Source organism: Oryzias latipes, chromosome 24, assembly GCF_053564925.1.
Source record: "Oryzias latipes strain Hd-rR chromosome 24, Olatipes_Hd-rR_3.1".
Taxonomy (NCBI): domain Eukaryota; kingdom Metazoa; phylum Chordata; class Actinopteri; order Beloniformes; family Adrianichthyidae; genus Oryzias; species Oryzias latipes.
Genome location: NC_136260.1, coordinates 13,849,488 through 13,862,876, shown reverse-complemented (window position 1 = coordinate 13,862,876; position 13,389 = coordinate 13,849,488). Strand labels below are relative to the sequence as shown.

At 39.5% G+C, this 13,389-nt stretch overlaps 1 protein-coding gene across 2 annotated transcripts in view; it reads left to right on the top strand.

Annotated features, from left to right (window-relative positions):
* Positions 1-13,389, top strand: part of cd2ap (CD2-associated protein) — a 55,768-nt gene that overhangs the window by 24,559 nt on the left and 17,820 nt on the right. For both annotated transcript variants that reach the window (XM_023952734.2, XM_023952735.2), the window contains 9 exons: positions 3,513-3,687; positions 4,597-4,697; positions 4,972-5,098; positions 5,997-6,133; positions 7,467-7,554; positions 8,984-9,102; positions 10,810-10,908; positions 11,682-11,735; positions 12,409-12,508. In XM_023952734.2, the coding sequence (XP_023808502.1) occupies positions 3,513-3,687; positions 4,597-4,697; positions 4,972-5,098; positions 5,997-6,133; positions 7,467-7,554; positions 8,984-9,102; positions 10,810-10,908; positions 11,682-11,735; positions 12,409-12,508 (1,000 nt within the window). The remainder of the gene's footprint in view (positions 1-3,512; positions 3,688-4,596; positions 4,698-4,971; positions 5,099-5,996; positions 6,134-7,466; positions 7,555-8,983; positions 9,103-10,809; positions 10,909-11,681; positions 11,736-12,408; positions 12,509-13,389) is intronic.

Sequence of the window (13,389 nt, the reverse complement as noted above, 5' to 3'; positions counted from 1 at the left end):
AATTCACGTTTCAATGCAGTTCGTTTAAATATTTATTTATGACTGAATTTTCCACTCTTAAAGCAATTTTTTTAAAATATAAAAAAATAGTTTTCGTGTAGCTAGTGATTTTAATAAAAAATGTTAGAACTTTTGTCAAAGTTATAGATTTGTCCGTTAGAATTCTAAAAGCGATACTTTATTGTTTTTGCTTTAAAAAAAAGCTTTTAAGCAATAATTGCTTTGCATGTAATTTGAAGCACTTCAACATGAGATGTCTCCAACAACGCCTTCATAACACACGCTCTTTTAAGTACCGGAACTCTTCAGCCATGTCCGCGGTCAACGTGAAGCAGCCGATTGATGCGGAGAAAGGTGACTCAGCATATCGACACGACGCTGCTTTTCTCCGCTTCAGAATCCACAGGTTAATAGCAGAAACGGTTGAAGAGTCTTGGTACTTCAAAGATTTTCAACACACCGGTATAAGAAGTTAAGCCGATATAATCCCATGTGTGATAAACAACCACCAAAACGATTGATCATAATGACAAATAAGCCCTACTTTTGAGTTGAAGTACTTTAAGTTGTGAAAACAGTCAAGTTAAATATGTTTTAACAAACATTGGCCCTTGTTTTTTTTATTATGTTCCATAGTTTTGGGATTATGAAGCACATTTGGCGAATCAATTGAAATATGACTCCACCAGGGTCCTGACTACAGGAGCCATAAAGGTCCAACAAGCCATCAAGCGATAGGACTTTATAGTTTACCAAAGTTGTACTGAAACATTTGGACGGATTGCTGAGCACTCAGATCCACAGAAAACTAGCTCCAGGTCAGTAAGCACATCCAGAATGAGTAAATCATTTGTGAGAAAATAAAAAGTTGTATTCGTGCCTTATGGTCTGAAAAAACTGTAGTCTTTCCTTTTTCCCTCCATTTCCATTCTGAATCAAACTACAACAGATTTTTTTTAATAGGTACTTAAGCATTTTATTGTTTTTCACAATATAAAGCTTTTTTTATGTACTAGTATTCATTTTTTTTATATAATGAAGGTTGGACTTAATTGAACTAATTTTTCTTTAAAACTTAACTTGCAAGGTTTAAAGGTTTAAAAAAAAAAAACATTCTTATGTTACCATGGCATTTAGCAACATTCTGAAAATAGCTAGGTTAGGAAGGTAATGTAGAATTTGGGGCGTTGTTATAATTTTTCAAATTCTTATAGCTTTCTTTAGCTAGCTTAACATTTACCAAAACAAATTTGTTAGAAAACCCAGGAGTTATTTTTATTTCTACTGGATTCTATTTTGATTTCTCAAGCATGTTTTTTGTGTGTGCCTTTTGTTTATTTTAGAGTTTTTCATTTTTCATGTGTGTGTCTAGAATTGATCTTTTTTTTTTTTTTTTAACTTGTCCTGTCCAACAGCTGGGCAGACAGACGAGAACTGAGGGCCTCTTGTGTTGGACATATTTTGCTTTAACAAGAGGGGTTATTAATCTTCTGACAAACCAAAGGTATGTCTGGATAAACCCCTTTTGTAATTGAGGCCAAACTTTATTAATTTCAATCATGTCTGAAAATCTTTGGTGTTGGACCGGACGGAAAAGGAAAGAGGGGAAGAAGAGAGAGGGACGCTAGAGAGAGAGAGGGGGGGGGTAGGGGGTGATAATAGGAGGGGAAGGGGGATAAGACCATGAAGCAGCATACAGCAACAAGTTTACTGGTTGTTAATCATTATGGTAAGGTTCAAATGCAGTACAAAAAGGGCGGGGCCCGTCCACACACACACTCAAATGTTATAAACACACCTGCTAGCTGCAAAAATGTCCACCTGTCGATATGTACACAAAACAGATAGTGTTCACACACGCATACTTATGCCTTAAAACCAACTAGTGTGAAATATTTCAGTCATTCAGTCATGCAAGCTGTTAGTGCAAAGGTGAGCTAACACCAGTGCTCAGGTGAGGTTTTATGTTCTTCTAAAATGGATGGTGGAACGTGAAAAGAAGGAGGGAGAGTGCCCAGCCATCCCCACCCCAAGACCCCCACCGCAGCAGCAGCGGCAGCCGGAATCCCCCCAACGCCACACGGGAACCGGCAGGGAACAACCGCCGCCCGGGCGACCAAGCCCGCCACCCAGGCCAGGGCCAGCAGGGCCGCCGCAAGGCCCCCAGAGCCAGAGGCCAGGGAAGCACGGAGGAAAGAGAGCGCCGCCCCATCTAGAATTGATCTAATTCATTGCTCGACATTTCTCTCCAATCCTTCAGCATCTTTACTGATGAGCTTTCACATGTGGATTATTATGACATTTGCTTCTCACTTCTAAGTCTGGTTCCTGTAATCGAGGTGGCTTGACCAAACTTTCCAGCAGCATTGTGCAAGTGTGGTCAGTGACATGTCAAAGCTGCTAAATGGCGTATACATGTATAGTGTGTTCCTACGTTCCTCGGAGGCCCAAAGAGTTTTACAGTTCACCCACACATTCACACACTGATGGCGGCTCTTCTGCCAAACACTGGCACAGACCTATAATCACCAGAGGCAAGGTGGGGTTCACTGTCTTGCCCAATGACACTTCGACATACATACAATTAACACAGCGCACTGTCCTGCGTCCTGATCGGTTGTAGACAATTATTGTCGAGTCTTTTGGTCTCCTCCAGCTCCCGTCTGACTCGATTGACCATGTTTTCCAAAGGACATGGAATCAACTCCATCACTCATCTACTTTGGCAGATAGTTGTCTGATAAATGATGAACATGACAGGTTGAATCCCTTAAAAGACATAAATCAGAATTTTAATTGAACATTTCCAAAAAAAACTTAACATGTCGAACACATCTCAAAATGATCTTAAATTTAACTTAGAGCATTCAACATCAAATACATTCTTAATTCATTATTAGTCCATACCGGTTGTGTTTTTGGTTTCTGGAGCTGGAGTGGAATCAGACCAAACAAACATGCAGGTGTAAGTTTTTTCAGTGATGAATGAAATGGGGTAGGTCTTTGTTGTTTTTACATGGCATGTCTGGCCCGGGTGGAGACGTTCCCAATTGCTGAGATGTTGAACGTCACAATTATCAATCTCCTCCATGCTGTGTCAGAATATACTATACAGAATAAGCTCAGTTTACAAAATAGATACATCTTCTACCACAATCAGAGCTTTACTTTCTCCATATAAATCTGGATTTATTTTTCTGAGAAGGTTTGAACTTTGTGAATTCAATCAAGAGAGAAAACTGTGAAAATGTTTGCCTGAGAAAAGTAGATAACGTGTTTAGTGAGGAGTTTTACAGCTGTAAGCATCTAAAATAATTGTAGAAAGTAAAGTTTACTACTTTGCGAATTTCACTTATCGTGGGTTATTTTTAGAGCTTCTTGCGAATAACGGGGGATACAAACTTTGAAACAAAACGGAACTCTTCAATTTCTTCCCCTTTTTTTTCTCTTTGGTTTTTGTTTCCTTGGCTTTATTTGTTCATGGTTTTTTCTTTCCATTTGTTGTTGTTTAGGAAATAAAAAAGGAGAAGGAGCCCAAAGAAGTCAAGGAGACGAAACATGAGCCGAAAGAAGAGACCTCCGTGCCTCAGAAGAGGGAGAAGAGTGCCCACGTTGCCAACCTGGTCCAGAGGATGAGCACGATAGGCTTCCCCACCGGCGGCTTCCAGCCTCCCACAACAGTAAAGAGTAAGAACAGTCTCTTGTCTTTCGTTTTCTCGAGCTGTCTGGGAGATTTGGCTCCAAATATCGCCTCATCTCTGTCTTCTGACGTGAACTGCGGCGCCTTTACAACCTCAGACGTGTCCATTCCTGCTGAAAGATGTCAGCCGGAGTTTCCCCTGATGCGAGCGCCGCTCGATCCATTTGTTCAATGCATTCTTGATAGCAATCTGTATTTAACACGATCAGAATGCTGTCTTTTGACTATTATTATCAAGTCCAGCTTCCACTGCTGTCAGTGCGTCATGATCACCGTCAGTCTCTTGGAGCTGGGCTGCAGTGTCACTATGTATGTTGTTTATTTTCTTGAAACGTTTGTAGATAAATAAGAGCACTTGCTGCTTCATTTCTTTTTAAAGATATTTTTCTTTTGTCTGTTATTTTTGCCTGATAGTTTTTATCTATTTCACTCATTTTTTCATGATTTTTTTCACTTTAATTTTTCCCATTTTTTTTGTTCCTGCATGTTCACGTGAATGCATCCGTGTGTGAAAACATGTCTGTCATTGGCTGTTTGAACGCATTTGTGTGTGCGTGTGTGTGTGTGAGTGACTGTGTGCATGACTAAATGGGACTTGTGACTTAACAAAGACAGAAGAGACTTTTTGAGTCCAAGAGCTTGAGCAATTGGTGGCTGAATAAATACTCTTTTGCCCCGCTGAATATAAATGTTGCAACTCTAGGTTTTCGTAATGTATTTACATATTTCTATACTCTAAACACTTTTTTTTGTATGAAAGTTAATTTCTGATTTTCTGATCATTCCTCATTCCATCTTTTTTATCTGCTTTTGCCTCATGGGAGAGACAGAAAGGAAAATGTTTCTTTTTATTTTACAACAGAATCTCCTCTGACCAAAGCCTGTCTTTCCTGCAGAGCCCAAGAAGCGGCATTGCAAAGTGCTGTTCGATTATCAGCCGCAGAATGAAGACGAGCTGGAGCTTAAAAAAGGAGACCTCATCGAAATCACAGAGGAGGTACCTCAAATATTTCAGGCTTTCATTCTGAAACCGCTGAAGAAACGAACGGTGTATATTAAAAAACACTGAAACATTTTCAAAAAGCAGGTTTCACTTTTATAGCTTTGTGTTTTAGCGCTTAAACTTAACTGGATTGATGTGATGTTGACAAGTCAACATGTGGAGATGACAGAACAAAGAGTCAAAGCAGAACAATGCTTTGAAGATGGAGACGTTGTTTTTGTCGCTGAAGTCGTTCAAGCTGATCTTTGTTCATATTGTCTCTACGCAGGTGGAGGAAGGCTGGTGGAGCGGCAGCCTGAACGGCAAATCTGGACTGTTCCCATCCAACTTTGTGAAAGAAATGGATGCAGCTGGAGAGGACGTGGAGTCCAGCGACGCCACCCCTGATGACGCCGGTAAAGACGCCATGAATCCTAACCCTCCTGAGATGTCTGCTGGAGAGCAGGAACAACCTGCAATGAGAGCGAAATCATGGAGCCCCCTCCTGAAATGAGCCTCTGCAGGCTTCAGGCTCAGGTTTAGACGCTCACCGCCGAACGTCATGTAGCCGCTGGCTGGACCAATTCAGGATCTCTGAAGGAAAAAGGTGTTCAGGGAAGTTATTGATTACAGATTTAAAACCTTTACACGCAAATATTAAACCTCAGCGTTATTTATGAAAGCACCTCAAAGGAAAACCACATGCAGAACAATAGATAAAAAACTAAAATAGTTTACTGTTTTTTTATTTTTATTTTTTTATTAAGCTTGAGTTTTGTTTTTCTTTTTCAGTCATAAATTTCTTTGTAGCATCTGTATTAAGATTCTTTTATCCATCTTTATTTTGTCAAAAGGGTTTGCCCCGCCTCCAGCACTTTGCTTGGAGCATTATATTGTTCTACCCAATCGGTACCAGAATCCTGATGGGTCCACCGTACGGGTCGGGGATGCTTGGCCTCTGCTCGTCTGTCTGGCTTCCTCCACTTTCAAACGTCCTTTAGACGCTTTTATTTTCTTTCTTCCTTTCATCCAGTGTGACTCAGAGATAAATACCTGGGTATTGAACAGTGCAGGTGAAGATTTCCGTATTTCTTGCAAAATCCAATCTAGTTTAAATCCACATGGTATTTTCCAATATCGATATAATTGATTGATACAATTTTGAAATGATTTTATAATGGTAGAGTCAATTTACAACTTGCCTCAGATGGATGGATCTGGTTGGATCTAAGAGATAGAAATCTATTAATCTGATTAATGGTTACTCACTAGTAGCAGATCATAGAGGCCTCTTTGACACTTGTGTCTTCTCAGAGGGAAGTGGAACAGATGGAGCCACCACCCCCACCTCACCTCAGTCCGCCTCCGGGAGCGGAGCCATCGCCCAGCCCAAGAAGGTCCAAAGATTCGGATACGGAGACATTTTCAAAGAGTCGTCCTTCAAGCTAAAGGTAGGAATGCCAAGTCCGGAAACAGACGAGAAGAAGATGAAGGTAAAGCTTTGTTTGTCCTGCTGCTCTCAGTGATGTGAGAGCGGAGAAGGGCTTTGTTTAGCTGAGACTTTAAAACAAACCCAACAAAGGTTGGCCTTAGACACTAGAGTCAGAGGAAATGAAGAATCAGGAGCTGAAGGTGTTGAGCTTCTCCTGAGGAAGAAGAAGAAGAACATCAGAAGAAAAGCTCACCAAAGATATGAGTGCAGAGAAGTCAGAGTGAAATGGGTTGGACATGTTCAGACAGAGGAGGAAGAAGGGATTCTGGGTAATATGATGTTGAAGAGGGGGGGGAGATCAATAAATGTGGCTCCACAAGAGTCCGAGGCGTTCTTTCTCCAAACAAGAGTTTTATGAAGGCAAACGGTGATGAAGAACAAAAGCTGGACATGTAGGTTTGTTCATGTTTTCACTGAAGAACGGGTCTGGGTTCTTTGACCCTTGAATGCCTGACCTCCCACATACGACCCCGATTACAATCAAAATACTTGCATGCGAGTTGCTGTGTAAAAATGACCTCCTGAGTTCCCAGGAGATCCCATTTAGAAATGGTTGGGGTCATTTCTGACCCCACTTGTTGAAAAGTGGAGTAGTGATACAAAAGCTACAATTTCTTAAAATGTACAAATGTGTCTTTAAAAAATGTATTGGCTTCATGTAACAAACATGTTTTATGAGGACTAGATGAAAGATTTAAAAGAATCAAAACCCATAGGGTCTTTTTTGACCCCACGTAACCCCCATGGAAGGGTTTCCAGTCTGCTTGAAGGAGCTAGATGTTTGATTTTTCTTTTTCTTTAAAGAAGGATTTCTCAAATGTAGCATCAAGATCATACAGAAAGACACACAGAAACACATGAAGGCCCTAAAGTGGTTTGTCTTGAAGATGGGTTTCCTAAGCAGCAGCTCTTCTGAACGTCTTCCTTCTCCTTCTTCTCTCCTCCCCTCGACAGCTCTCACTTTGCCTCACCACTAACTCTGCTTCCTCCGCTCTGCTCATCACACCACATGGTCCTCCCCTCCCAGCAGCTCCAAACCTTTGGATTGGAGCTGTCTGCTCCCAGCGGCGGCCAAAGCCCCGCCCGCTGCGCCTTAAAGCGCCATCCATGCTTTCCCTTCTCTGTGTTTCAACATTTTTCCTGTCCTGAACCGCTAACCTCCCGATTAATGACCCCATCCATCCATTAGAGGGCATTTTGATTTGGAAGTCACGTCAATCCGCTCCGATGCCGAAACGTCACACATCCAGTCCAGTGAGTCACTCCCATCTGTGTGGTTTGCTTCATTTTAGCCAGTGCCATCATTACCATCCTCTGCAAAGCCCACCCCGCCCAACACCACCGAGCCACCGAGGGCGGAGGCAGACGCCAAACTCAAAGGTAAACAGCTCCAGCGGTGATCAGTGCATGACAATGTTACTATGGGGGATGAGGGGGGACGATGTGAAGGCGAGGAAGACGATACGAACCGTGGGAAGGAGCCGATGATGGGATATCAGATTGAAGATTAAGATAGGGGTATGGATAGCTGGGAGAATCCAAAGCATGATAAGAATAAAGGGGATTAAAGAGGATCATGATGGGGAGAAAGTTATGGATAACAGGGACAATCTAAGGAATGATGATGAATATTACGAGGATGATGGGAATAACAGTTGGGATATTTTTCATCAATGACTTTTATCTAAAGGCAGTTAGAGGTTGTAGACATTTTATACTCATTTCTCCTTTGTGATCAATTTTCAAACGGTTGGTACTTCCGTTCTTTGAATAGCTTCATAACCAAATCAGAGTTCCTGATTGGTCGAAGTTCAACTGGTGTAACTTTCAACGCACACTCAATGGCGGCATGTTTTGTACGCAGAGGCTGAAGACGCACTTAGAAGCTTGCAAAGTGACACGCAAATGCAGGAGTTTTCAACACACAAGCCCAAAATGCACAAATACGCCTGTTTACATAGACTCTTGAATGCGTGTTTGTGAGCCCGGTGTGAATGTAGCACGAAAGTCCAGCTAGATTTTAGCAGCATCCTTAGTAAGTTTATTACAACATTATATTGTCAAAAAAGTAAAATGTTTATAAAAGTAAAAAAAGTTGGAATGTTGAGATTTGTTTTTATGCTTTTATTAAAACTGTAATATTTAAAAAGAAGTTTTAAGTCAAATGGGACTTTTGGTCGCTTGAATTTAATTTCCATTTGGTAACATTTCCTGAATCTTTTATTGTGTTTAGTTAAATGACGGATTTGGTAAATGTTACCAGATAGAAAAAAGGAACTGAGGTAAAAAACGGGATTGTACTTAATGCAATTAGTGATTGGATTTAGTTGGATATCCTTAAACAGTGATTGTATTTAGTTCATCTTCAGGTTATAGAAATGAATCCTCGTCCAGCAGATGTTGACTGGAGAGTTGGAGCCAAAAGAATCAGTTCTGATTTTAAACTTCTGAGGCTGCTCTCACAAAAGCTTCATACAAAGAGCAGCATAGATAGACGCTGATGCTGAAAAACAGAAGGATACAACAGTCGCACATAACATCTGCTATTCAGATGAAAAAACCATCAGGATAAAGTGGAGGAAGTGTCATGATTAGGAACCGCTTAGCTGTGTTTAAAGAAGTGATTATTGACGCTAATCATTCTGTCCTGAAGTTTTCTTTGTGGTTTTTTTCTGCTCTATAATATACATACTGTAATCCAGGGATCTAGAAATCCACAGTTCTCACATGTCAATCTTTTTTTTTAAAATCTATTTTAGACTTTGACTTTGTTGGTTTTCTTTAATCTGCTGTGGTTTCTGTCTAACAGATGCCAGTGTTTCGGTTCCATCGGCGAAGGAGTTCTGTAGGGTCATGTTTGCCTTTGAAGGAACTCATGAGGATGAACTGAGCCTGAAAGAGGGAGACATCGTCCAGATACTGAGCAAGGTGAGTTAGTGGGCGGAGTTACAAACACACTGACGCTGGAAAAACAAAATAGAAACAGATGATGAGCTCAGAGTTTAAATGCTTCTTTATCTTTTTAGTTGCTTTTTTGGTTTCCATTATCTCAAATTTTGCTTTATCATTAATTAAGAATATTGTTGTTGTTTTTTTTTTTTTCTTTTTCTTTTTTTTTTTAGAAATGAGTGTCTTTAGTTTCACTAATTTACAGTTTGATTTGTTATTTCAGCCAATTTTAATCTATATAACTACTTTTTTCTTTTTCTGATCCTATCTTTTCTTTTTTTTAAATGAGGGTTTTAAAACCAGATTACAACAAAGCTGAAACTTTTATTGTGAAAGTTTGAAATTTGTACCAAAAAAAGCTTCTTCTTTTTTTAAAGGTATAAAACACAGTAAACAACTTGACTGAACAATGGATGGTTGGTTTGGATAAATCAAAATTGCAAATATGTTTAACTATTGGTTGAACCCAGTCCAGTTTGTTGCAAATATTTGAAAAAACTTCCATGTTGCATTTCATCACAACGCTCATGGAGGAGTTGTTGAGCAACGTCCCGCTTCAGGCTTGTTGTTGGCTTGGGTCGTCTCTGTTGACTGACGTGGTTGTGACTCAGCGGCACATGCCGACAGACGGGCTTTACTGGCAGGGATGAGGAGTGACTAGTGATGAAGAGGAGGGACGTCCACTGCAGGTCAATCCTGACAGCGGAGCAACAAACCAGAATCGGCTATGAAACTAAAGGGTTTCACAATCTAGTTAGGTTGAAGGTTTGCTCCATGTGGTGGTGATAAACTTTGCTCAACGGCTGTGTTGTATTAGAACTGAGGCAGAATGAATTACAATGGATTCTGGGGGGAAAAGAATGAGAATTTCTGCCTTTTTTTGTGTTTTATTTGGTATTTGTGTGTTTAAAATCCCAGAACTTCTGTAACTTTTCTCCCTGGAACTTAAAATGCCTTGATAGTAATAGATTTCTTTTCTCTAATTCTATTTTGCTTAGTGTAGGAAAAATTAAAACACAAAGAAAAGCAGTTTCAATAAATTTAGAATCCAAAAAACATAATTAGTAATTAAAAACTCTGTAATTACTGTAATTAATTTTTTTGCATACATGAAGTTTTTTTTTGCAAACAAAGCAACAGATTTTTCCAAAAATGTCATTTCCATTTCATGTCTTTTAAAAAAAAATTCATTAATTGTTATTGTCAGCAGTTTTTTCCCGTTCTTGATTTTAATTTCCATATTTTTCTTTTTGTCCTGTCAGGTGGAGGATTTCCAATTAGCTATTCTTTGAGTTTGTGTCCTCTTGACATGCGTAATCTTTAAACTTTTATTTTGAAATAAAGTAAATACGTTAAAATAATCCTGAATAAGCATTTTAGTTTATTCAGTTCTATGTTTTTTATTTTAATTTTCTTTTCCTTAGCCACTCTTTTTAGTTTATTTATTTTTTAGTATTTTTATTATAATAATGCATTAGTCCAGGTAAAAATAAAAAGGCTTTCAAGCATCTCCTTCTACTGCCTGCATTGCCTCTGCCTCCATCTAGTGGACACTATGGGGAAGTGCTTGTTACTAAAAGTACCAGATCATTTGCTGTCGTAGGATTGTAAATAGGAGGGTATAAGTATGGAGAGAGGATTCATCATTGAGCCTAAATGTCGACGTTTACTTTGTTTGACTGTCAGGACACGGGGGAGACGGGCTGGTGGCGAGGCGAGATCGGAGGGGAAAGAGGCGTTTTCCCCGATAACTTTGTTGTTGTCATTTCTGAGACCGAGAGGGAGGTGAGATGAAGCTTCAATTTTTTTTTTATTTAAACACGTCTGTTTAATCATCTGGGAGGGAAAAATAACCATCTTTACTTTATTTAATTTGTCTGTTTTAAAATTTTTTCCTGCTTATGGAGATGTTTTTTGTGCCAAAAATTGAGTTTTTTTTTCTATTATTCTTTTTCGAGTTGGTTTCAAGGTTCCTCTTCAATTTTGTTAAAAGGTTTTTACAAAATAAAAGCTGCAAAAAATAAAACGATATAAAGTCAAAAGAAAATGTTTAAATTGGGGGATGTTAAAAAATTCTTTTGAAAAATACAAGTCACTAGTATTATAAACATGCAATGATTTTTACCCTGAAGCTAAATGCTGCATAAATGCTTAGCGAAAAGCAAAATTTCCATTTAAACATAAACGGCGACAGTGAAATGAAAAGAACAACTAAAGCGTATATTTAGCGTTTTTCTGCTCATACCGACTTTCTGAAAGCAAATGTTTTGGTAGCTTTTTCAGATTTGTGTACAGATTTATACAGTATTAGATAATATCAGATAATATCTGAGTTATATGATTGACAGTCATTTGTCACAGTCACCTGTAATTATAGTTTACAAAACACCTGGGAGATGAGACCCAGCTCTAAATCTGTGTGATGTACAGCTTTTATATGAATTCCTCCTCAAACCTCTACTTCCTCTGAACGTCTGTTGGTGCTTGGAATGAAATGTCTTCGTTTTTCTCTTGAGTTTCTGCTGTGTTTCACTGGAACCGGATCTTTCTGTTTTCAGAGTCTGATGTCGAGAGGCTCCATAAAGTCCTCGCCAAAGCAGGAGTTGGACCCGGTAAGACGCTGTGTTTGTCAAAGCTTTTATTCCAAAACGCAGAACAAAAAAGAAATTCAGAAACACAAGACATCAGCGGTCAGAAGATCAAAGTCTGGTTCTGAAGTGAAGCGGGCCCGGATCGAAGCATGGGCAAAAACAAACGCTCTCTGCTCCCTCTGGCTCTCATTTGAAGTAGCTGCTATTGCAAAGCCGGACTGAAAATCCGCTTTTCTCTGCTCCAGATTCAGCTGATTCACATTGACCGTGTAAAAGTGGCGCCATTTCAAAGAGTGTGTGTTATTTAGGCGTCTCCGGTGTGAAAGGGTTTAGAAAAAAATGAGCAGAGATAAAAACCAAAAAGTCCCGATGTCCAGTTCAGAAGACGCTGAGAAAATGGAGCATTTGAAGGAACCAAAAATCGGATCTGTTCTTAAAAACAACTGTTCCTGAGAGTTTCAGTTTGAATGAAGTAAAACCTAAAAGCAAAATCTGTTTCAAGTGGAGATTGTTACTTTGTGTTTTCATCATTAAATGGGATTTATGACATTTAGGCTGTTTTTATATGCAAAAAGCAGTAGAAGACTGAACCAAAGTCTGTCATGTATATTTACAGAGTTATCTGCATTTAATGTTTGGTTGTTTGTTTTTGTTTTTTTAAATCATTTTGCACATTTTAACCTTTCATTTGCAGAAACGGAAGAAACCCCCTCCACCCACAAAAGCCACAGGTCCGAGGCCAGACATCCCCTTCACTGACAGGAAACCTCATCCAATCAAGCCTGAGGAGAAAGGTAAAGACAACCCTCCGCCCAGGTTTTAGGACACGCCCCTTCTGGAAGAAAAGCCTCACTCCAGCCGATGGCCGATGGCTGGAGTGAGGCTTTTCTTCCAGAAGGGGCGTGTCCTAAAATCTGCTGCTCCCAGCAGGTCACATCCACTAAACATCCTGATTGGCAGCAGGTGGTGCTGCAGGCTACATTCATTTTTAGAGGGAAAGAGTCTTCAGACCCGTTGATTCTGTTGCTTCTTTCATTCAGTTCCTGGTGAATGTTGGGGCTGAAGCAGATCTTTGCTTAAAGCTTTCAGCAGGCGACTGTCCTGCAGCAGCTGCAGCTTTAAGCAGGAAAACGTTTGGACAGATGATTTTAGAGAGCTAAACTGTGATTTTTAGTTCTCTTTTCTTTACTTCAGCAACATCTCCAAGTGTTTACTTGGTGCTAAATGAAAAGAAGTTGATCCAAAGAAGATTGAAACCCAGTTCAAGGAGAATGAAAGCTCAACGTCTGAGTCAGTTATCTGTGAAATCTCACTCTTTCATTCTTGTTCTTTAGGAGCTCCTGCTTTTCTTTTGCTCTTCTCTTTTTTCTTCTAAATCCTTTGGTTTCTCCTCAGTGTCTTCTGCTTTTTTTTATTTTTCTTCTGATACTTCAGTTTTTTTCTTCTCCTTGCTGACTCCTCCTCATATTTTTGTGGATTTTCTCTTGTTTTGTCCAAGTTTTTAAATAAATCTGTTACTTTGGCTTCTTTTTGTTCTTCGTATCTTTAATTGTACTTTGCTTGTCTGTGTTCTTTGGTTTTGATGCAAACTTCCAAGATTTTTTCCCCCACTTTTGCTTCTTCCGTTTTTATTTTATTTTATTTTTTCTTCTTCTTCTTTCTATTCCTTCTGGAT